The following is a 24,627-nucleotide window of genomic DNA, read 5'->3' on the forward strand; positions in this document are numbered from 1 at the left end:
GGCAATTAGGATGATGCTTGCCACATATGAGGTGCCCAGTAAATGTTGACTGATTGTATTAGTCTGAGTTCTCCAGAGAAACTCACGTGATTATGGAGGCTGAGAAGTCCTCCTGCATTTGGCAAGCTGGAGACCCAGTAAAGCAGACGGTGTAAATTCCAGTTTGAGTCCCAGTCTGAAGGCATGAGAAACCTGATGTCCCAGCTCAAAGAAAGTCAGGCAGAGAGAATGAATCCTCCTACTCTACCTTTTTGTTCTATTCAGGCCTTCGATGGATTGGATGAGCCCTACCCACACTGGGGAGGACAGTGTGCTTTACTCAGTGTACTGACTTAAATGTTAATCTCATCCAGAAACACCCTCACAGATACACCCAGAATAATGTTTAACCAAAAATCTTAGCACCCTGTGGCCTACTTACATCCACAAATAAAATTAGCCACAACATTGACTGACTGAATAAATGAATGAAAGCATACTTTGGAAATTCCCATAAGATGATATAATCAGTGCTGGTAGAGCTTTGTGGCAGGGTTATCAGGAGAACATAGATAAAGTAGGGAAGGGCTGGTGACAGTTATATGATGTAAAACAAAATATCATACAACTTTAAGAGCTTGCTTTTCTGTTATTTGGATGATTTGCTTGCCTTGAATTAAGCACAATTTATAAGAAGGCCTAACAGATATTAGCCACATTCATAATCAACTTTCATGAATGTTGTGACCATTTGTTAGCCATGCGTAATGCGCTTTAAGCTTGATGGAAAGCCTGAGACTGAATTCTGTAAAACTATTCATAACTATTGATTATAAAACAATCTCAGGTTTTGTAATAAGAATTTTATCTGCAGAGTAGAGAATGACAATAGAGTTATCATCAAAGCCTGTGGAGGTAAACATCTCTTCATGAAATCGATATACTCTGAATAGTTTTTTTACAATTCACACTGAATAGAATACACTGAAAAGAGGGTTAGAATCATTAGCAAAATATCCTTTTGTATATTTTAAGATGTGCTTGTTTTAGAAAAAAATGAGAAAAATAACTTTCTCCCTTTAAAAAATATTTATTAACATAATTTTATATGGTCATATAATGTTAAGTACAGTGGATATACCATAATTTGCTTAAGAAATCACCAATTGTACAATTAGCGCATTTTCTATTGTTCACTCTTTTCTTTTTTATTTATTTTGGGGGGGATTTATTTATTTACTTTTTATATTCACTATTTTAAATAATGCTGTACTGAATAATTGTGTGTGCGTGTATATATATGTATCTATGTATATATATAAAACCTTTTTCTTCATATATTTATGGAAAGATTCCTAGAAGTGGAGTTCTTGGGTTAAATTATTATGATGCACATTGACAAATCGCTTTTCAAAGGTAGCATATCAACTCATGCTTTCAGAATTACTGTTCATAATTTTTTGAAATCATTGCAACCTTAATAGGCTAAAGTGCTATATTATTTTCAGTTTTTGATTACTGATGAACATTTTTCTACATTAGAAGTTTGTCCTTCAAAGAATTCCTATAGAAAATCTTATCGTAAAGTAAAACAAGTGAACAAACAACTCCTGTTTGGTCTGCATTATGAGAATGAGTTTCCATTTGGCTTAATACATATATACAGGTAAAAGGCTAGTTTCAGTCATCAAAGAGATGGTGATACAGGCAGGAGAAAATGTAGCTGCCACTGTACAGGGGATGCTATCTAGCTCTTCCTTGAAGAAGGATTCTATTCTAACCTTCACGTACAATAATGGCATTGATGTTCAATATAATTTGATTCGATTTTATGAAGAATCTCTCTCCAAGAAGACAATACCATGTGAGTTTGCAGAAGAGGTGGTAAAGCTCACTTCATTATTTAATCTTGTGCTGGGAAATATATGTTGTATAATAGCTCAGAAGGATGAAAAAAAAAAAAGCTTTTAACATGCTACCCAGAAAAATGCTTCCAGAATCTGCCTCTGTTTGACCCTGGTGTTAACAAAAGACGTGGATGGGCCAAGACCAATCATTCTTGACTGATTGCAGATAATGAAGTCAAGAGATGCCAGCAGAGTTGTTAGTATGTGGGTGTAGTTCATATCTGAAAACAATCTCCAGGGGAAGGTTAGGTGGGGCCTGAAATCCAGCTCTGGATTTGCTAGCCAATCCCATGGGGTACCTTTCTAAACTCATCCCTTCAAAGATGGCACCCTTTTCCAATTCTTATAAAGGTGTCACACTGGCTACCAGAGGCCATAAGGGTGTTATTAAGAAGGGTGACTTGGAGAATCCGGAATTGCTGCTCCATAGATTTGAAGGCCAAGAACCTAGCAAGGCTACTTGATGAGATTAGGGATAGATCTGCATTCACACTGGCTCTTGATCACTCACAGGAGTCCCAAAATGACCACTTGGTTCTAAGTCTTATGTATAATCAGTTTTCAGAGATCTGGGAAAATACCAGCCCTTTAGAGTATTTATATTGAACAAACCCCAAACATGATTCTGAAAAAGATTTATGTGATGACATTTCTCATTGACTATTTTTTGCCAAGGAAATGAGTTCATTATTTGCTGCTGATCTTGCAGAGCTGGACAGACAAACTGACTGTGTAATTTGCCTACAGTTTTCTTTCCCTTTCACACTTCTTCTGTTACATCCTTCTGAGTTCAACTAATTGGCCACATGGATGTTTCTTATAAGATCACACACTGAAGGAGTGTGGCCGGTACCCGACAGACACACTTCCTAGACTTGTTTTGCAATGCCACATTCCAGCCATGGCTCTTTAACCAACTACCTAGGAGTCTGTAATTTCACCAGTGAAAATGAAGTTGCTAAAACAAAAACAAAAACCTGGGGGAAAACATAAGGAGGGAAATGATAACTCTCAGAGGGAAATACAGAAATATGCTTATAGGGCTTCCCTGGTGGCGCAATGGTTGAGAGTCCGCCTGCCGATGCTGGGGACACGGGTTCGTGCCCCGGTCCAGGAAGATCCCACATGCCGCGGAGCAGCTGGGCCCATGAGCCATGGCTGCTGAGCCTGCGCGTGCAGAGCCTGTGCTCCGCAACGGGAGAGGCCACAGCATTGAGAGGCGCATGTACCGCAAAAAAAAAAAAAAAAAGATATATGCTTATAACATATTCTAAGAACCCTTTATTGGTCTTCTGGCTTCTGAAAAGCAACCAAATCTAGAAAACTTCTCTTTGGATTATGTCTATTCTCTTCCCCTGAGCTAATTTGAAAATTAAAAGGGGGCAAACAAGGTCTGGCTTTGAAGGGAGGTGGCTGTGAAGCTTTAATTTGGAGCAAACAAAGCATTTACTTAAGCTCTCCTCTGGCAGTTACAGGATATTACCACACTGCTGAATATTTAAAAGCAAGAGAGATTTCCAATCCCAAGGTCTGTCCCCCAATTGATAAGTCTATTTTTATTAAATGAACTTTAATTACTTAATAATTAGACCTTCCATAGGAGGAGATGTGGACCCTGATAGTCTGCCAAAGAGGCCAGAGGGCAAATCAAAAGAATGTGCCATTTTGAGATTAAAATTTAAAAAAAGGAATAGGCCCAGTCTGAGGGTATTGTGGGTGGAGGAGAGGCCTCCCAGGTGGAGGAGGAGAGTCCTGGCATAAACCTGGAATGCTTTATTTCCACTTTTGCTTAAAAAGCAAAGTAGCTTAGAATTAAATGAACAAGAATGCATGTCTAAGCTATTCAAACTTTCTGACTATCTGGATCTGAATGAAAGATTTCTCCTAGTCTATGTGATGCGTGTGTGCATGGGTAGAAGAGAGAGGAGAGACTATTGTTCTCATTATTTTAATTCTCAGAGCCTAACACTTTTGACGTCCCTGCAGATTTAGCAGCTTTGCATTCATTGCCATGGTGATTTTCTACCTCATTTTTGTTAGCATCACAAAGGAAAAGCCCAAATGAAAAATGTTTGCTGCTTTGCTGTTCACATTTCTACTGCCCTGGTGACAGCCAACAGTTTGGTTGTGCCTAGCTCCTGAAAAAAATCTGTATTGGCCAGAGCCTGATGGATGGCTGGAGCCATTGCCCTGCCTGTCCCAGCTGGGTGGGGTCTGGTCCTGAGACCACTGATAACTTTGTTTCCGGGGACAGTGATTTGAAGGAAGACGGGGAAGTCTCATTCGAAATATCACTGTTTCACAATTTGAACTTACGGGCCTTAGGTAAAATTTTCATGGATGCGCTAGACGTCGCCCCCCCACTCCCTGCCCCCTCACAATCTTTTCAAATGAAAGGCTGTATAGGTTGACTTTGTATGCTTATTAGGCTCGGCTCTTTTTCACTTTCCCTGAATAAATCCTTGTTTTCTCCCTCTCTTTACGCTCTTCTTCCTAGATTTCCCAGTGTATAAGAGCCTGGGATATTTGCCTAAACTAATTATCTGACCAATCATACATACTTTCTCATTAGACATATATTTGATGGACGATTATATGCCAGCTCTGCTTTTGTGGAATTTACAGATTAGCTGGGAAGATGGCTATTAAATTAACTCCACAGTTAATAAGTTATATTTGAAGTAAATGTTGCAAAGGGAACATACAGGAATAATTGGTTCTATCTGGATTTGGGGGAGGCCCCTCTGAGGAAGTGAGGATTCTGATACTGTGTTGGTACTATGAAATCCCAGGTAATTAAGCTCTTGATAGTTAGTATAATGAGTAAATGTTCTAGAAAAGAATTGTAATTATGGCTGTTTATCAGGCCTTGAGTAACATTTAACAAAGTAACCTATATAAATAGACACTTAATGAATGCTTTTAGTGTTAAAATTAGTGTTAGAGAATTAAGAAGTATCCTTTACAAAAATCGAAATAAACAGGGTGAGACCCATTTCTCCTCGGTACTCTCATAATGGTTATATATCTCTTGGTGACAACATTTAATGCTTATTATACAACTGTAATTAGGATAGTTAACATCAATAAAATTTCTGATGCTGAAGCCCAGGCACTTTTACTATTAGTAGCTTATAAAATTTAAGTTATACGTGTCTATGTTTATCATTTCTAGGACAGGCGGTAAAATGGAGTTCCCACATATGCGTGCCTGATTTTTCCGTATGTAAAACAACGTGTTCTCTCCTTATTATGGTTCCTGAACTGACCCCGCACTAATAGGTGCTGGTCTTTGTTAATGTACAGAGGTGCGAGTAATGTGTAAACCTGTCAGTTAGCTGGGATGAGACACTTCCAACAAGTCCAGCTGTCTTAGAATCCTGGGCCAGGCTAGGTGTGAAGGTAGGAGCCTTGAGTATAATTCATTCTGGGAAACAGACTTTCCCCAAGGCTAATAATGAAAGGCCTCCATGGAAACAACCAAGCATAGGTTTGTGTGCTATTTTTAATTGCACAATACTTTAGGCTGAAGTTTGTCTCTAAAAATTCAATCTGGGGCAGTATATACTTACTAAACAGAGTTTTCTAGTATTGTGCCGATACTTGGCGGTTGAAGAGTCAGGAAGTACTGTTATATTAAAAAAAAAAAAACTCCTTTGGGGACATTTTCACTTAGATTGGGGAAATAGGGTATTTTAAGAAGTATCATTCAGGACAAAACCTTTTTTTAAACCATCATAATGGTTTTACATAATGTAAACATTTGAATGAGTTTCTTTCCCTTTCCAGTTCCATCTATAAAGTGGAGACAGTAATACTTGAAGAGCTGTTGTTAGGATTAAAGGAGTTAATTTATAAAGGAGCTTAGAATAGTGTCAGTGATAAAACTCAGCTCTCCTGTGTCATTGGTCTGGATCCAGCAGCTCTCCAAGGAATCACATTGCGTGGGGGTTGAATTGATGTTGTCATATGTAAAACCCTGAGACCAACCTTGAGGGATGATTTAGAGTTTTCTGTTTGTTCTTTGGGTTTTTCATTTCATTTTGTTTTGGTACCATTTCTCTGTTTACCAACTGATATCAAATGGAGGCAAGGAGCAACAATGAAAAAAACAAACAAACAAACAAAAAAACCCTCTCTGTTCTTGTCCGAAAGTGGGACATTCCCAAGGAGAAGAGAAATGTTCACTTGGTTCCTAAAATCACCAAAAGCCCCATCCTAGAATTCAGCCCAGTTGGTTGATGCCAAGGGAAAAAGGCATCTTTTTAATGGATAGAGATGATCAGTCGCTATTTATGGTTTTAAGGTGGCCTTGAACATCTCTATTCTGTAAAAAAAATAAATAAATAAAAAATAAAGACCAAGGTCTGGCTAAATGATGAAGCAGAGAAGTGACCCCCCAGGTAATCTGGCACCCAGGTGTGTTATCCACCATCCTAAACTGCCACAGAGTATGTTAGAAAGTGATACACCAACACTCAAATGCAGTTATCAAAATTTTCATGCCTGTAATAGTCTACTTAGACATGGAACCTCAGTAAATATTTGTGTTTTTTTCTTCTTTCAGTAGATATTTGATATATTCTGTGGACTGAAAAAACATATACAAACATATAAACACTTGTCTGCCTTTTATTTATACAGTCAACTATGTCATTCTATCTTAAGTTATAAGTTCTGTAAAAATTCAAAAGATTAAGAGATGATTTCTGGTAAGTAAGACTAAGGAAAAGAGGAATTTTTTGACTTAGTACTTTAAGAATGATGACAGATTTGATAGATAGATGTTAGGGGAGAAGGTATACTTCTTAAGAGGAAATTTCATGAGAAATACAATCAAGAGGGAGCCAGGTATAGACCTGTTCAATAAATCCAAGAATTCTTTCGTAGGAGTTGTGGAAGATGAGCCTGGAAGGAACACTGTATTAGATTCTTGGGTACCAGGATTTAGGGTATGAGACAATATTAGAAAATGGAATGTTAGAGTTTCTTGAGTGAAAAAAAACAAAAAACTTTGGTGATTTAGAAACGCTCCTCTTTTGACTATGTTTAGAATGGATTTAGGTAAGAAAAGAGTAGTGATAAGAATACCATTCGTGGGCCTCCCTGGTGGCGCAAGTGGTTGAGAGTCCGCCTGCCGATGCAGGGGATACGGGTTCGTGCCCTGGTCTGGGAGGATCCCATATGCCGCGGAGCGGCTGGGCCCGTGAGCCATGGCCGCTGAGCCTGCGTGTCCGGAGCCTGCGCGTCCGGAGCCTGTGCTCCGCAACGGGGGAGGCCACAACAGTGAGAGGCCCGCATACCTCAAAAAAAAAAAAAAAAAAAAAAAGAATACCATTCGTGTTATGATTACAGTCTATCAAATGTGATCTAATGAGTTGAACCAGGCTTTTTCCATGAACAGGCTCTTGATGAGCAGGTAGCTATTTTTCGTGACGATCTAGTTAAAATTATACCTGTATCTTTGTATTTCATTAAAGCATTAAATGACTCTTATGAAAGTGCCGTATTTCGTTCTTATGAGTTACAGTGAGTTTAATGTTCATAAGTAGGTGCTCATACTCTGCCTTGAAAATATAGTACTAAGTTGATAGCCTATAACTTCTTCTTTTAATACTGTTGCTGGTTTGTTGCACGACCATGAGATGAGAGTGCTCAAAGATACTGGAAGCATTAATTCAAGCCATATAGAACCTCGTAAACCTAGAATTGCTTTTTGATGCTTGGATTTCCTTTGTAGAGACACAAAGAAAAAGCTACAAATTGTGTTTATAATTTCTCACTTTATCAAATAATCAACTATTTGAAGTTTTCAAACATTGCATCATTAAATTGTAAGTAAGAGGTAATTCCAACCTCCTGTTTATTAAGATCTAAAATACCCATAGTGAATAAGCATGTGGAACAATAGCCAACTCCATTAAGCCCAGTTATATTAATATATAATCTCATGCCTCATCTATGATTCTTCCAGCTAGATGAAGTTTATATAAAGGAACCAACTGTTGAGAATCAATTTGAATTACTCTTTCATTTTATGTTTTATTCTATGCTCTAGAACTCTTTAGGTGAATTTTGTGAATACCACAGACATTCAGATGTAAAATACATATTTAGAATTTTTTCCAGTGTATGTAACTTGTACAGGACCATTTATCTGAATATATAGAAGTATCCAGATATTTTATCAACTTATCAAAAATATTTTATTCTTACCTCCTTTGTGTAAAATGTATAACTTGTATGTGTGGGTAAATTACTCCCAACAGTGTTTCCTTAACTATAAAATAAAATGCTAGGGATGTGAAGACCAAGAAAAAAACCATTAAGGAAACAAGTCAGAAACGTATGTGAAAAATATCTTGACATATGTAACCGTCACAACATCTGGACACTACTCATTGCAGATTTGCCTTGTGTAGTATATATATAAACCATTCGCTGTTCAAGTATATGCTTTAAATCCATACCAAAGCCAATCAGTAGTAGATTAATGTGGCTTCTTTTGAATACACTCAAGATTATACGCTACAGGGCTTCCCTGGTGGCGCAGTGGTTGAGAGTCCGCCTGCCGATGCAGGGGACATGGGTTCGTGCCCCGGTCCAGGAAGATCCCACATGCCGTGGAGCGGCTGGGCCCATGAGCCATGGCCGCGGAGCCTGCGCGTCCGGAGCCTGTGCTCCGCAACGGGAGAGGCCACAACAGTGAGAGGCCCGCGTACAGCAAAAAAAAAAAAAAAAAAAAAAAAAAAAAAAAAAAAAAAAGATTATACGCTACAAACAGCCTGGAAATTAGACTTTAAAGAATGAGCTAGGGCACAAGTTAATGGATTCCTTTTGGTCTTCGTTCAGTGGTGGATCCAGCATAGTTATAGATTAGTTCCAGTTAACTAAATGAGAAGAGTAAAATTAGGCATGTGGTTTGGTCCCACTGTAGACACATCTGTACTGTTGAGACAGATAGCTCCATGGATCTAGATTCCAGATGAGTAATTTTAATACCTAAGTGTAGGATATATTTCCATTGATAAATTAACATGCATCAAAATTCATATTTCTCTGTGGTCTAGAATCAATTGTCCTTGCTAAACCACGATGCCACATCTCCTGGTCTGTAGGTCTGTTTATGAGTGTGGCGGTAGTGAGTGGTAGACCATCTTTGGCAACTTAAATCTCTTCCGTATGTGATATTGATGTAATTTCCTTTTTCATAGATTCAGTTACCCTGTGGCTTAAAAGACTAATCCCTGAAAGGGACATGAAATGCTCCCTTAGCCTAGGGTATGCAACTTCTCTACAGCATTTCTGATTGTCTCTCATATTAAATTATGATGTTTTAACCTAGGTCATTTTGCCTTTGCCCTTTTTACTCCAGCAAAAATTTTATCACATTATAGGGAAAGTTAGGTTTGTGAGAATTAATGGACCCCAAATAAACCTAACAGTAGTTAAAACTGAACACATTAGAATTTGTTATTAACTAAATATTGGTAGAATGTTTCTTGACAAAATTTAAGCTGAGACCTAGGAAACTTTGACCTACTTATAATAGATCTATAAAATAAAAATCGCAGTAATGCAAATATGATCAGAAAAACTTGACATGAAACCCAAACTGATGAATGAATCAAATTTTATTGTGAAATGCACATACAGGGAAACCAATTCCAGTAAAATTAAAATATTGGAACATAACTGTGATGAATAGAACACAAATCAAGAAATTAAAATTATTTAATTGGATTAACTCTAGAAAGTAAAATTGCCAATGATCCATCAATGGTGACATAATTCATTCAAATATGTTTGTTTGTAATCACAAAAGATGTTTCCACGGTCAAAGAACTAGGGTCACAAATATCCATCTGTTCATAAAAGGGGGTTCAAGAGGGCAGGTTCCAAATATCTTCTACCCTTCTCACATACAGCATCATGATGGAGGAGGCTTCTCTCTCACCATCCTTCATGCTCAGTGATAGCCAGTTTGTTTATTTTTTTGTCTTTTCATTTTCCCCTACCTTTGCTTAATCATCCATATGGATGCATCTTTTTTACATGTTATTTCAAATGAACATCATAGTAGTTGTATTTGTTGAATTCACTACTATCCCATTTTATAGCCCAAAGAAATGAAACAAGTTACCAAAGGACTCACACAGAGTAGGTGGCCCAGCCAGACTAGAAACACAAACTCGTCTAATTCCAACTTAAGCATTTTTTCATTTCACCACAGCTATAACTGGCAAATACTGATGGTCATTTACCTTAAGGAGTCAGCCCATGAAAGATTGTTCTTTTTTACTGTAATTGGTGGTTAATAAGACTCATCTTTCTTGAAACTGCGCTAGGTTATGTCATATGGCCAGTCCTTCATAAATCCCCGTAACTTCATAGTCCTTTGTCCAAAGCTGGCTAACAGTAAGAGCATAGGATGAGAATTTGGAAGAACTAGGTCCCCTTGGCAGGATTACATTGTAGTAACTGTGTGAATGCTTGTGGAATTTCAGTTCTCTGAACCTCAGTTCCCTCATGTATAAAATTAGGATGATTTTGCCTGCTTTGTTTGTTTTTATAAGGCTGTTTTATTACCCAGTAAAAACAAAACAGCTTCTAGAGGTTAATGGCAACATCTCTATCATTTTTTAGTCACGGAAACTACTTTTGGGCCAGACGTAATGTGGTAAAATGTGAAAAGCAGATGAGATGTCTTTTGAGAAGATGCTTTGTAGAATACAATTTTCTAAAAAGAATACAGGTGTGATTTTTTATTTGGTGACTATTGTGCCTCCTCTGAAAGATGTACCCTTTGTTCTTTGTGTTTCTCCTAGGACCACTGAGGTTCCTCTCCCAGACAGAATCTGTCACTGCCTTCATGGGCGACACAGTGCTACTCAAGTGTGAAGTCATTGGGGAGCCGATGCCAACAATACACTGGCAGAAAAACCAACAAGACCTGACTCCCATCCCGGGCGACTCCCGCGTGGTGGTCTTGCCCTCTGGAGCCTTGCAAATCAGTAGACTTCAACTGGGAGACATTGGAATCTATCGATGCTTAGCCCGGAATCCAGCCAGCTCAAGAACAGGAAATGAAGCAGAAGTCAGAATCTTATCAGGTATTGCTGATAAAGATTAGTGTTCTTTATTCTCTTCAGAATTATATTTTCTAGAGTTGTTGGAGCAATTTTTCCTTTAACACATATTTAGTAGTTGTTTTTAAGTTCTGTATTGTGTATTGGGTTTATTTTTATATATTTTTCTTCTTTTCTAAATGAACCATTAGATGAGGGTATGCTAAAAGCTTTTCTTATCTTTCCATGGTTTGTAGTTGAACTTTCTGGTACAACAGAAACAGGTATTTTCCTTTTATCTGGCTTCATTCACTCACTCATTCCATTAATAGTTAATGAGTGCTTCTTTGTGCAAAGCCCATTGCTAAACATTTTTATGTTATTTGATTTTCCTCTGGTAATAGTCTAAGAGGTAGTTATTGTTATCCCCATTTTCAGAGGACGAAGGTGAGGCTTAGCAAGGTTAAGAGCCTTCCCCAGCTTAATATTGAACATTCATTTGCTTATCCATTCATACACTCATTTCTGAGAAGCATTGTGCTAAGTACTAGGGATACAACAATGACTAAGACTGACACAGAGCCTGGCTTATATAGAATTCTGGGTGGACATGGACATATGAGTAATTACAATAAAGTGTGATTGATATTGTGATAAGGAAAATGTTTCTCTCCATCTGTTATTTCCCTTTCTCTTCCCTGGAAAATCTCTAAGACTCTGGCCTCATTTTTCTCTCCTAAATAATCAGAGGTTAGAATGGATATTTTCTAAGATCTCTTCCAATAACTGCTACTATCTTACTATCTATGTAATATCTATCAATACTTTCTCATTTAATTTTACTTGTAGGGTTTATTTAGACTCATTTGTGAGAATCACAAAGAAGGCAACACTTGAGTAATTGTAACAGACTCCCTGTCAAAGCACTGGCGTTGGCTCTTGTCTCCACATTCTGTATGTAGTGATCACAAGTCCTTCTGCTAGGTAGAGGGTAACATCCCCAAGTCATTCCAAATGCAGACTGGCAATATGATTGAAAGTTTCCAGAGACCTTAATTAGGACATTTCTAAAACCGCTTCTAACCCTTTTGTGTAGTCTCTCCTCTGTTAGTCACAGGGATACTGACTTAAATGTGTCAATAACCATCAGTGACACTGTTGCCTTCCATCCTCTAGGCAGTGACAGATGCAAATGCAGCATTTATTCCCAACATGTACATGCATTTATTTACGCATCCATTAGATACACAAAAATTTTAAATATTTATATTCACATACCCTTAATAATGCATCTGACTCAATCAGATGCGAAGCCCAGGTAAGCCACATAGAAAATTGGCAAGAATATGTTTGACTATCTTAATACGACTGAAAAGTCTGTTTTCCAGTGGTATTAAGGGATTAACTTGGACTCATTAAATATTAAATTTGAAATGGAAACATTTGAAAGACACAGAGACATAATCATCAAATCACCATTGACATTTGTTTCTTTACCTTGCAAAACACATTTGCATTGTAATCCATGGAGATTTATTTAAAGCCAAATTTCATATTGTTAATTTGGCTAAAATCAAGAATATGTCGTTGTACTTTGGAGGTGTGTAGGTATTACTTACCTGAATGAAAACTCATATTTTTTTTTAAATCACTACATCTAATGAGAATTTTTCTCAAAGTTCTATGAATTCAAAAATAAACTTCACAAAGGAGTTATGAGCTAAGGTAATAAACACACGTTATTAGCATACTTGATAATCCTGTATTGTATATTGTTGACCACATAAAGGACCTGCTGGAAGACCATGTTTGTCCCATTTATCCCAGAGTTTGCAAACTGGTTTAGAGGTCAAATTCACAAATCCACAACAAGTACAAAATTGAGTGAGAGAATGAGTAAATGAATGAATAAATGCTCAATCCCAGCTTCTTTTAGTTGCCATTTAGCGTTTCCTCATTTTTAAAATCGTGCTAATCCTTTCTGAATCAATTTCCACTTTCTATAAGTACCAGTTTGAGGAAGTCATAATTGCACAGGTATATTGCCCTTTCTCTATTGTAACATGTATTTAATAGGGTAAGATAGACACAGTTAAAATAGAAATCCATCATATTATTAACATGACTTAGAAGCATTTAAGTGGTACATATATGGTTACCACTCTTTAAAAAAAATACATTCTTCCATGGCCATTTAAGTGTCATGTTGACTGATGAACTTATCTATTTTCCCTTTAGTTTGAAACATAAATGCCAATTTGAAGTTCTGCAACTTTGCTCAACACTTGTTTTTACCACAGTTCATAAAGAGAGTATTTTCATTTGTGTGCATATGTGTGGAGAGTTATCCATTTCTAAATAATATGTAATTTGATGCCCTTATTCAAGTTTATGTAGAATACATTTCAGGTTGCCACTTTTATGTATCAGGTGTCTCTAATATCACCAAGTAACAGAGATTTATTAAATTCAGATTTTAAGAATCAAATAGTTGTTTCGAAATGCTGTCTTCCAGCAAGCAGTTGCAGTTTATTCACTACATAAATACTTTACTCAACAAGCTTTTAAGTGAATCTTATGTACCTGTCATCACACAGGTTACTAGGAATACAAAGTTGAAAGATAATGCCCCCGCACACGGTTGTCTAGTGGGTGAAATAGATAAAGCAAGTAGACCGTTCTTTGAAAGAAGAAATACAGAGTGCCATCCCCTTACATAAGAGAGAAAAACAATGTGCCAGTCTTGAAGAACAAGTAGTAGCTAGGCCAAGAGAAAACTACACCAGGAGGAAAGAACCACATCAGCAAAACACAGAGAAAATAGAGAGAAAAGCTTTTCAGAGGAACTGCACGCATTCTATTTAACTGGGTCATAGGGCATAGGAAGTGTTGAAGGAGGAGAAATTGGAAGCAAGCACGATAAACTGAAGGAAGAAGGATACGGTAGAATGTACAGCATTAATTCTGGAGAGAAATGATCAAAAGCTGCTACTAAAGTGGTATCAGAAAGGATTCAGAAATGAAGATGGGTGGGGAGATATTAAGGACAGGTCTTGGAGACATATCAGATGTGCCTCAAGAGGGAGGGGATGGAGTCCACGCTCAGATGAAGCTAGGTAGTGGCACTTCTCCTGAGATTAGGAGCAGGGTATGGTGTTATTGTGCTCAAATTAAATTACAAATTTTTTAAAGAGATTTTTCTCATAACATTGTATATTTTCAAGATTAAATGAATAATTATTTGTTTCATTAAAAGGTAGAAAAATTGGTAACTAATCTGTTGATATAAATGTTTGAAGGCAAAATTATGGGGAATTATATATTTTTAACAGAGTAAGTTACTATTAAATTATTGTAAAGGATATTTTTTTGAAATATTGATAACAAAACACTAAGAGTTGAGATGGTTTAAAATGTCTCATTGTCTGTGATGGAGAATGTAGCAGGGATTGAAACAGCCATGGTGATCATCAGGTCCACTTTATTCAGATCTCATCGTGTCTGAGTGCCAAACAGTAGACTGAATTGATGAATTATAAATCTGCTTTGGGCACTAGGTTAACTAAAATAACTGGCCCATACACTGGAACTCTGATTTCAGTTTTCTTAATGGCCTAATTGAATTGATCAATTGGTAATTCAATCTGTTGTTCATTCGTTTAACTATAATTAGATGATTCTGGATCCTGGATAGACTTGAACTAAATATCTGTGTAATTAGAGACATTGGCTTTTTGGCTTTTAATGGAATAAGTTGGACTAAAATATATTTTGAATGATTTTTCTCTATAATATTTATTTTTTATTGGAATAAATTTTAATAGAAACCATCCCAAAAGGCATATTATTTAAAAGGAAAACTGTGTTTTTTTGGTTTTAAAAGTTTCAGAATATGTTCATCTCTAAGAATTTATTATTAACCAATGGATGCATTAAACTTTTTAGTTTGACTAAATATTACTTATATTTCAAAGCTAATTACACTTTCCTACCATTTATTTGTATAATTTCTACAGAATAATAATCTGTAGAGGAAAACAAAGAAGACACGTTCTTTGTTTTGAAATTTACCATTGAGCCAGACAGTTAATTCATAGCCATATGACTAATATAAGGCAGGGAATGGTAAATTTAGGTAAATATCTCTAGTTCCAAATCAACACAGACAAGGGATACATTCAATTCTAGGTAGAAAATTTGCAAAGTCTTTAGAGAGATTACTTTTGTAGGTCATCAGGAGATAACCATTTGTAGAATGATAATAGCAGGTGATCAATCCAGAGTTAGAAGCTGAACCTGCCTTATGGAGAACCTTGAGTCCCATGTCTAGGAATTTAGACTTGATTCTATTCACTTTATTCGTGATCGGGGATCCTTAAAGGTTTTTGAACAATGGATTCAATGGCATAAAACACACTCAGAAAAACAGAAACAGGGAAGTGAAGAGCAAATCACATTAATGTATTACCTGATAGTTTTGTATTGTACTTAATGTTTTTCTCTGCTTTGAAGGATTTTCCCATAGTTTGCTTTCCTTCTTTAGGCTAGTTTTGACTAAAACTATTTCCTATGCCGTGCTATAAACAGGACACACTTGGTCTTTCATAGATCCAAGTTGGATAAAATGATTTCTTCTGCTTCTCTCTTATCTGCACTTAGAAAAGAATAAAGTAACAGATCATATTACCTTTAAACCATGTGAAGTTTGTGTTTCCTAATGAGTATTATATTAGATGTAATCCAGATTGCATTGAGGGGTTAGCATGTGGACTATCATCTATCATTTCCATGGATTTGGTTCATATTGATCAATTAATTAATATTTAAAATCCCCAGTTTGAACTATTATTATGATAAGAGTGTGAAAAGCATAGAGTCTGATACCAAAGTACAAATCTCAATTTCACCACTTGCAAGTTGTGCAGTTAGAGCAAATTACTTAATCTAAGTCATAATTTATTAACCTTGCAAAATGTAGAGAGTAATTTCATAGGGTAGTTATGAGGCTGCAATTTTTGGGGCCAAGTATAATGCCTAGAATTGCTAAGTCCTTAGTAACTATCATAATTACTTTGGCATCTTAGAAATTCCACTTTTAAAGATTTTGATTCTCATATCAAGATTATTTTTCTTTTATTAAGTTACCTGACTTTGATTCTGGATATCAAAGTATTCATTTACCTAGTGGTAGTTAATTACATGTTTTGTGCTATTTATCCATAGTACTCTTTATTTTCTTCATTTCCTTTTCACATCTGTTAGAAGTCAGAGTATCCTGCAACTATTTTCTCTCTAGTAATTCATTGATACATGATTTTCACCGTTACCTCTCTGTCAACATCATTTCTTTGGCTATATGAAATATCGCAACAGACACTAGCTTAGAAATAAGAGTTAGCCAATAAATAAGACTTCTTAATATCTTATCTTTGTTAGTCATTGCCAATTCTTTTAATCCTCTAAAATCCTTAGTTTCCTTAGCTGTTTAGAAGTTGGACTAGATCAGCCTTTCCAAATATCACTACTGAGGATCTCTTTTATTATTTTATCCACATTCATCCACAATTCTGCCTTTATAATTGTAATGTTTAAGAGTAGAAGTTTGCTAGACAAATTCTAATTTTTCAAAACCATGAGGCCATGCTAAAATACAACAATTAAGGGTCAAAAATCAATCTCATAAAATAGGAGACTTTTACGTTTATATATTTTTAAAAAAATTAGTCAGTTTATATTGTCATAGAAAGCAGACCAAAAGAAGATTTGATACTTTTTATTGTATAAACTGACTGCCCAGGCAGTGAACTGACCAAGTTCCATGTCATGATTTGCCCCCCTCCCCTCATATGATAACTTTATCCAGCCTTTTTGGGGAGCCTGAGCTGGGCAGAGCACAGAAACCAATGGACAAGCATGTTATATTATATGAATTAGTTATTGTAAGTTAGGTCTTTTAGCCAATGCAAGATAACTGAGATAACCAGTGTTTCACACAGAGTTGATGAAATTCCATTTAAATGCAACAAAGTCTCATATGTTAGCAAATCTAAGCTGACTTACTGTGGATATGTAAGACAACACGTAGACAACGTCTGTTTGCTTTTTGAATTTGCTAAGATCTCCCAGTGCTATTTTGGGGGTGATCAACAAGGTCCAGGATTCCAAGTTGAAAGTACTTGGAATACTGGGAGATTTATGACATTTTTCTTGCCAAGTCTATCATTCTAATGTCACCAGTGATCTCTCCTTCACCAAATCCACTAGTTTATCTATGTTCATCCTTGACCTTCAGTGAGTTTACATATTGATTACACTATCTAATCTTAAATTTCATTCCCTTGATGAAATTTGCCATTTCACATAAGGTTAAAAGCAAAAACAATATGCTTGAAATTGCCCTCCACAAGGAGGAATAAACAGTTCTTGAAAAGGAGAGAGCTTGGCTTTTCCTGAGTCTAGTGGGCTGACATATGGTCAGTTCTGCATTTCCTAGTAATATGACATTAAGCAGTCCTGGGTGGGTGACTGAAGGGTCAGGTAGTCTTCCCTATTTCATATACAAACAAGAGGGTTTCTCCAGGGGTGTGTGGAAGCAAAACCCATAACCTCTGAGTGCAAAAGTCACAAAAATTAATGAAAGAACTGGTAGAACTTTCTTCTTTGGTCCTATCGGACATCAGTTTATTCCTCGATCATAAAAGAAGACACATTTAGTCAAGAGTTATGGGCACAACTTCATTTATTCAACATTGGCCAAATAGGAAATATTTTGAATACTTTTGGTTCTTTATGAAAAATGAGAGAATAACAAATCCATTACTTTTCTGGAAAGTTATAAGTGCTGCTTTATGCATTTATATAAATTATGAAGATTTCTAGGTTCCCTAAACTAACTTTGACACAGCATAATGGCAACATTTGTTTTCTGGGATTCTACTGTCAGCTGTAAAATTAAAAAAAAAATCATTCTGTAAAAGAAAAATCACTTCCTTCAGATCTGCTGTAAAATGAAACTGATAGACTCAAAATTTGCCTGTGAGACAGAAGGGATATAACCACATGCCAATGATAGGAATAGACACTCCCTTTCTTCTTCCAAACTCTAACTACAAATAGCAGTATGTGTGTGTACATGGAGAAGGAAAGAGGAAATATGAACAGATGTAGGAGTATTTACAGACAGGGAATGCCATTTTTAGCACTGAACTGGTGTAAACAAGGAAGGAAAGTAATAGAATCCTGAGCTTCTGAGAAATGGCTCCCTTCCCCATCTCTGTTCAAAGCTCCTTGGCTTTCAGCCAGATGGAGATTTTGTTTTTTATTAAATAAATTCAGATTCCTGTGATCTGTGTGGATTAGGCTGGTTTTTAATGAAAGACACTCTAAAAGATTTAGAAAGAGTTTGGTGGAATTTTTGGCTCAGAGCACATATTAGGGTACCTACTTTTGTTTGAAAACACATGGTACCTGCTGAATTTCCTAAAACAGAACTAGATGGGGGATGGCTAAGCAGCCAGCAGGTGGAGAGTAGGTTAGCTTGAAACTGAGGATACAGACAGAGGCTCTGTGAAGTGAAATTAATTTGTAACTCTTATGCCTGGGAAGAAATCAAAGAGAATATCCCATTGTAGCCTGCAGTGCCCTTTTATTTCCAATTGGAAAAGTGTTTGATATTCCACTGAGACAGGAATTTTGTGGTTTTTTTTGTTTGTTTGTTTTTTGTTTTTTGGGGTTTTTTTTTTTGGCGGTACGTGGGCCTCTCACTGTTGTGGCCTCTCCCGTTGAGGAGCACAGGCTCCGGACGCGCAGGCCCAGCGGCCATGGCTCACGGGCCTAACCGCTCCACGGCATGTGGGATCTTCCCGGAACGGGGCACGAACCCGTGTCCCCTACATCGGCAGGCGGACTCTCAACCACTGCGCCACCAGGGAAGCCCCTGAGACAGGAATTTAATAAAGAAAACAAGAGTATACAATGAGGGAAAAAGGTTTTGCATTCAGAAAGCATAAAAATTAAAAGCAAATACTAGTTATTTTGAGGAAGACAGTCATTAAGTTATAAAAACCAGTATTTTTTTTTCTTGCTGACACAGATGCCAATGGCCCATCATTAAATTTCTCTATGCCTCAGTTATTCTTTAGAATCTGCCATGTTAAGTTTAGTGTTGATGTTCCTAAACAATAGTTTAGGAAAATGGCCCCATTTAAAAAAAAAAAAAAAAGTCATTGCAGGGTAAGAATGCCTTCCAGTTTGCACAAGATGGTCACACTTGATGTCCTAGAATAATTATAAAGAGAGTTACCTTTCATTCTGAAACATATCCCAAGTTGCATAAATTATATATTCAACCTGGTCATGGATCATGAAAGAAGACAAAATTATGTGGCCCCGAGGCATTTGGGAAAACCTGTGAATGCAGAGAGTCAAATCTAGCTTCGAGCTGGCCTCACAGATTCAATAAACTTGGCCAGTGTAAGGTCTAACAAAACCTTTTTTTGGCGGGTGGGGAGGTGGGGTGAGGAAATGTCTTTAAATGGAAAATATTCTCTCCACTTTCACTAGTGCACTTTCTCCGTGCCTCTTCAGTGCATGGGCCCTGAGGATAGTTGAGTTCTTATTTCTGAATTGTGAAGTGTAGGTTAAATGTGTCAGTTTATTGATCCAAGATACTTTTTAACTTGCAATGGTCTGTTGCTGAAAGAGAGTGATGGGAAACATTTAAGTGTTGCACTGCTTTCCTAACTGCAAAATAATAATGATGATTGGTGAGGAGGAGGAGGAAAAGGAGGAGGAAAGTTATATTTAATTTATCAATTTCTACTTCTATTTGAACGATGCAAAATTATTCCCATGTTGAAAGGAAATGGGCTTCTTGAATGCCTCAGAAAACTGCTTAATTTGTTGAGACTGTGGCTATATCAGTTCTTCAAAGTATGGTCTATGAACTCCTAGCATTTCTTGAGATGATTTCAGGGGATCTGTGAGGTCAAACCTATTTTAACAATAATCCTAATGTGTTTGGGGGGTATTTTTTCACTATGGTGACCTAAGAATGTCTTTGATGAAGCAGTAAAAATGATTTTATTAAATGTTGATTCTTAAATACATATCTTTTTTATATTCTGCATGTCAAAATGGGAAATATACATCAAGGATATCAAAGTACAGTATTTTCTGAGGGGTAAATGCTTCCATGATCATTTGAGTTTCAAGATGAATTAGCTGCTTTTTTTTTTTTTTTCGGGACATCATTTTTACTTGAAAGGACAATCAGCAGGAAAACTGTAGCTATTCAGACTTGAGTACTAGTTAGACATTTTTTCAAAAATGAACGAAGCGAGTCAGTCAGTGCAAGGAAAATAGTATTTGCTCCCAAGGATGAAGTTCATGCTTTTAAGACGAAATTAGAAATTTGGAAATCTTGTATCTGCCACAGGGATCTTGACAGCTTTGCGATATTAAAAGGCCTTTCTGATGGGATTGGTGGTGATAGTAACAAATGAGATTTTGTGATACTGTATAATGAAATGTGTCAACATTTGGAAGATATGTCCCATTCAGTATACCATTCCAAATGACCATTGATTGATGTGACTAAATCAAGCATGGGCAAAAAATATTTTCAAAATGCAAGATAGACCAATGGATTTTTATATAACATAACACAAAATGTTTATTGATATGGTGTCAGATTTCACATTACAACTAACTTTCAGGAAACTACTTATTGAGTTTTGGTGCAGTCTTAAAAGATAAAATCTACAATTCTCTGAAAAGGCTATTAAAAATACACCTCCCTTTTCCAACTACATATCTATTTGAGGTCAGATTATTTTCATGTAATTCAACCAAATCAGCATATCAGAACAAAGTGAATGCAGAAAGTGACACAGTCTAGTTATTTTCCTTTAAGACACATTAAACATGTACAGAAATAAAAGGTACCACTAATAATTTTATTTTGGAAAGTATAGTTATTTATTTTAAATACTACTTTTGGTGAGGTGTGAATATTTAATAAAAATATTTTAATCTCTGTTTTGATTTTTAATATGGTAATTATTTATAGCTATAACCGACATAAACAAAAGCTCTTTGGGTGCCTCAATAATTTGTAAGAATATAAATGGTTCCTGAGACCAAACAGGTTGAAATCCACTGTTTACATCATTATTCATTTTCCTGATGATTGTAGATCAGTCCTCTCTAACTCAGATAATAGATTAAGCCAAAGTAGGCCAAATTTACTATTTAAAAAGTTAGGAAGGAAGGAGAAAGGGAGGAAAGGAGAAAAGGAGGAAGGAAAAAAGGAAGAAAAGCATAAGTAAAAGCACCATGTTGCCATAAGGTGTTGCTAGAATTTAATGCGATCTGTGTATGTCAACGATCTGCATCACTGTAATGACTGCTTTCTCTTTATGTACCACCCTCTTCGTCTGTGAGGAGGATTAGGTGTACCTCTACTAGCATGACAATGAGATCAGATCAGAGAATCAGGCTAACATTTACCTCCCAACAGGAAAAAGCTAAACTGGGTTTTAGTCCAAGCAAATCATGACTGCTTATAATCCATTTAGAAAACATAGTTGTGACAGTGTGTGCATTCACTTCCGTGACCATCATATGAAAGAGGTCTGCTTTTGAAATTTTTAATATAAAAATTTACATTAGGGCTTCCGTGGTGGCGCAGTGGTTGAGAGTCCGCCTGCCGATGCAGGGGACACGGGTTCGTGCCCCGGTCTGGGAAGATCCCACATGCCACGGAGCGTCTGGGCCCGTGAGCCTTGGCCACTGGGCCTGTGCATCCGGAGCCTGTGCTCCGCAGTGGGAGAGGCCACAACAGTGAGAGGCCCACGTACTGCAAAAAAAAAAAAAAAATTTACATTAGAAAAAAAATCATTTTTTTCTAGTTTGATTTTAAAGCTATTGCCAAATATGTTTTCTAGAATCCACCCTTGCATATCCCTCCAGTCTTTTAATTGTAAAACATATTACACATGCATAAAAGTATATGAAGCATATGTCAGTTTGAAGAATAAAAATAAAATGACCATTTATGTACCTATCATAAATTTATGAAATAGAACATTTCAGACTGGTATTATATGCCATTTCCTTGATGAAATCATGTTTATTATTTTACTGGATTTTTTTCATATTCGTATTAGCTGAGTAACTCCATTTGGTTCTGAATAATCAGTGGCCATGTGGCAAGAACAACAATTATTTTTATGAATAATTACTAATTCCATCATAGTTCAATTAAAATCAATTTAGTCAACAAAAGTCATGACCTGGAATCTTAAGTTCACTCCCCCCAGGGCTTTTTCATCTCTATTATTATGGAGCCTGGAGGGAGAATTTTCATTTGCTCTTCAGTATTTGCGTTGTGTTTTAGTCATTAGCTTTTATAATTTCTTTGTTTCTTGTATAATTTCCATCCACTTTGCAACACCAGAGTTTAAAATAACTCTTTACTCTAAAAAAATATATGTTCTTATTAAAAAATTTAGAAAACACAGAAAAATCCAAAGATGGAAATAAAAACTACCCACAATTTTATCATACAAATGTAACCTTGGCAATAGTATCTCTGTCCTCCCCATTTTAAAACTTAAATACATTTTCTTGATGTTCTTCTAAAAAGAAAAAAATCACATTTTAATGGAGAAAAATAAGGGATACATCAAGATTAATCATGTTTCTTTAAATAGCCAGAATCACCCTAATAGTGGAAAAAAACAGAAACCAAAAGTCAAACTAAAAATAACAACAGCCAAAAAGGTTACTTGGTATTTTAAATATTTTAAATAGCTAGGATGGATTTGTTTTGTTTTCATTCATGTGTATATTTCAGTTATCTATTGCTGTATAACAAACCACTCCAAAATGTAGTGACTTAAATTTTTATCTTTTATATTTCTGCAGTTTATCTCAGCTGTTCCTCTGTTGGTTTCACTTTGATTCACTCAGGCATATTTGACCAAGGTGGGAGTGTTAAGACGGCCTCACTATCATGTCTGTCAGTTGGTGCTGGTTTTGGCTGGGAAACTCAGTCATCCTCCATATGCCTTCTCATCCTCCAGTTGGCTAGACCAACATGGTCATTTCATAAAGACCCATGGCAGAAACTTGTATGGCCTCTTGAAGCCTTGTGTCCAGAACTCATCAGTATAATTCCCAACACAATCTATTCGTCAAAACAAGACACGGGGCCAGGCCAGATTTAAATCATAGAGAAGTGGACCCTCAGCTCTGGACTGAAGGAGCTCAAACAATTTGTGATCATATTGAATCTGTCACAATGTTGTGAAACATATGAACTATTTACTATTAAAGACCATTTCCATTAGCTTTTGGGGGGAACTTCCATAATATTAGAATTTATTAGATTGGATAATTACAGAGAAATATCTTTGGAGAAATGGAACCAGATTTCTCTGCCAAAAGCTGACATTTCCATAAGTATGATCAGTGTGACACATATGATCAGGTTCCAATGTCTATGGAGGAGCAAAGATAATAAATGTAACTGAAATGGACCAGGTTGAGATTGAAGTAATCTAGAATATATATGCTCTGTCTAAAAATAGCAGATGCTTCTTTCCTGGCACTGAGCCCAGTGATGCCCGAACTATTAATATTTTAAGATAAAGACAAAATCCCATCATTTTGTGTATATCAATAAGCTGATTCTAAAATTTACGTGGAAAGACAAGAGAATCAGAATAGTGAATACGATACTGAAGAAGAAAGTCAGAGGATTCACACTGTCTGATGGTAACTCATGATAAAGCTGCAATAGTCAAGATATTGTTATATTGTCAAAATAATAGGGAAATAGATCAATGGAACAATCAGAGCTCTCAGAAATAGACCCACAGAAATATAGTCAACCAATCTAGACACAGGCCTTATACCTTTCATAAAAAAAACCCCACGAAACCTCCAATTGGATGATAGACTTAAACATAAGGCACAGAAGTATTAAGAAAAAACTTATAAAATACAGGAAAAAATCTAGGTGGTCTTAGGTTTGACAATGAACTTTTAGATACATTGCCTATAAAATAATGCATGAAAGTTGGACTTTGTGACAATTAGTGCTTCTTGCTCCGTAAAAGATAATGTTATGAGAATAAGTTGGACTTTGTGAAATTAGTACTTTCTTCTCTGTAAAAGACTACGCTAAGAGAATAACAAGCCACAGACTGAGAAAGTAGTTGCAAAGTACACATTTGGATAAAGGACTTGTATCCAAAATATACAACAAATGCTTGAATTTCAACAGTAAGAAAACAAACCAATTAAAAAAATTGGCAAAAGATCTTAACAGACACCTAAGCAAGATATATAGATAGAAACTAAGCATATGAAATGTGCTCAATGTCTTATGTCATTGGGGAATTGCAAGTTAAAACAACTATAAGATTCAACTGAATATCTATTAATATGGCTAAAATAAAAAAACATGACCATAGTAAATGCTTATGAGGATGAGCAACAGGAACACTCATGCATTGCTGATAGGAATGTAAAATTGCAGAACCACTTTGGAAGAGAGCTGGGGAGTTTCTTAGAAAGGTAAACATAGTTTTACCATATAATCTAGTAATCATGCTCCAAGGTATTTACTGACTTAAGTTGTAAAGTTCTGTCTAGAAAAAAATCTG

The 24,627-nt window shown here is 36.3% G+C and overlaps 1 protein-coding gene across 1 annotated transcript in view; it reads left to right on the forward strand.

The window, feature by feature from the left end:
• The window catches only part of DCC (DCC netrin 1 receptor), an 808,121-nt gene that overhangs the window by 133,793 nt on the left and 649,701 nt on the right, over positions 1 to 24,627 (forward strand). The window contains exon 3 of the mRNA XM_060118369.1: positions 10,715 to 10,999. Coding sequence (XP_059974352.1) covers positions 10,715 to 10,999 — 285 coding nt within the window. The remainder of the gene's footprint in view (positions 1 to 10,714; positions 11,000 to 24,627) is intronic.

The sequence above is a fragment of the Mesoplodon densirostris genome, chromosome 15 (assembly GCF_025265405.1).
Source record: "Mesoplodon densirostris isolate mMesDen1 chromosome 15, mMesDen1 primary haplotype, whole genome shotgun sequence".
Taxonomy (NCBI): Eukaryota; Metazoa; Chordata; class Mammalia; order Artiodactyla; family Ziphiidae; genus Mesoplodon; species Mesoplodon densirostris.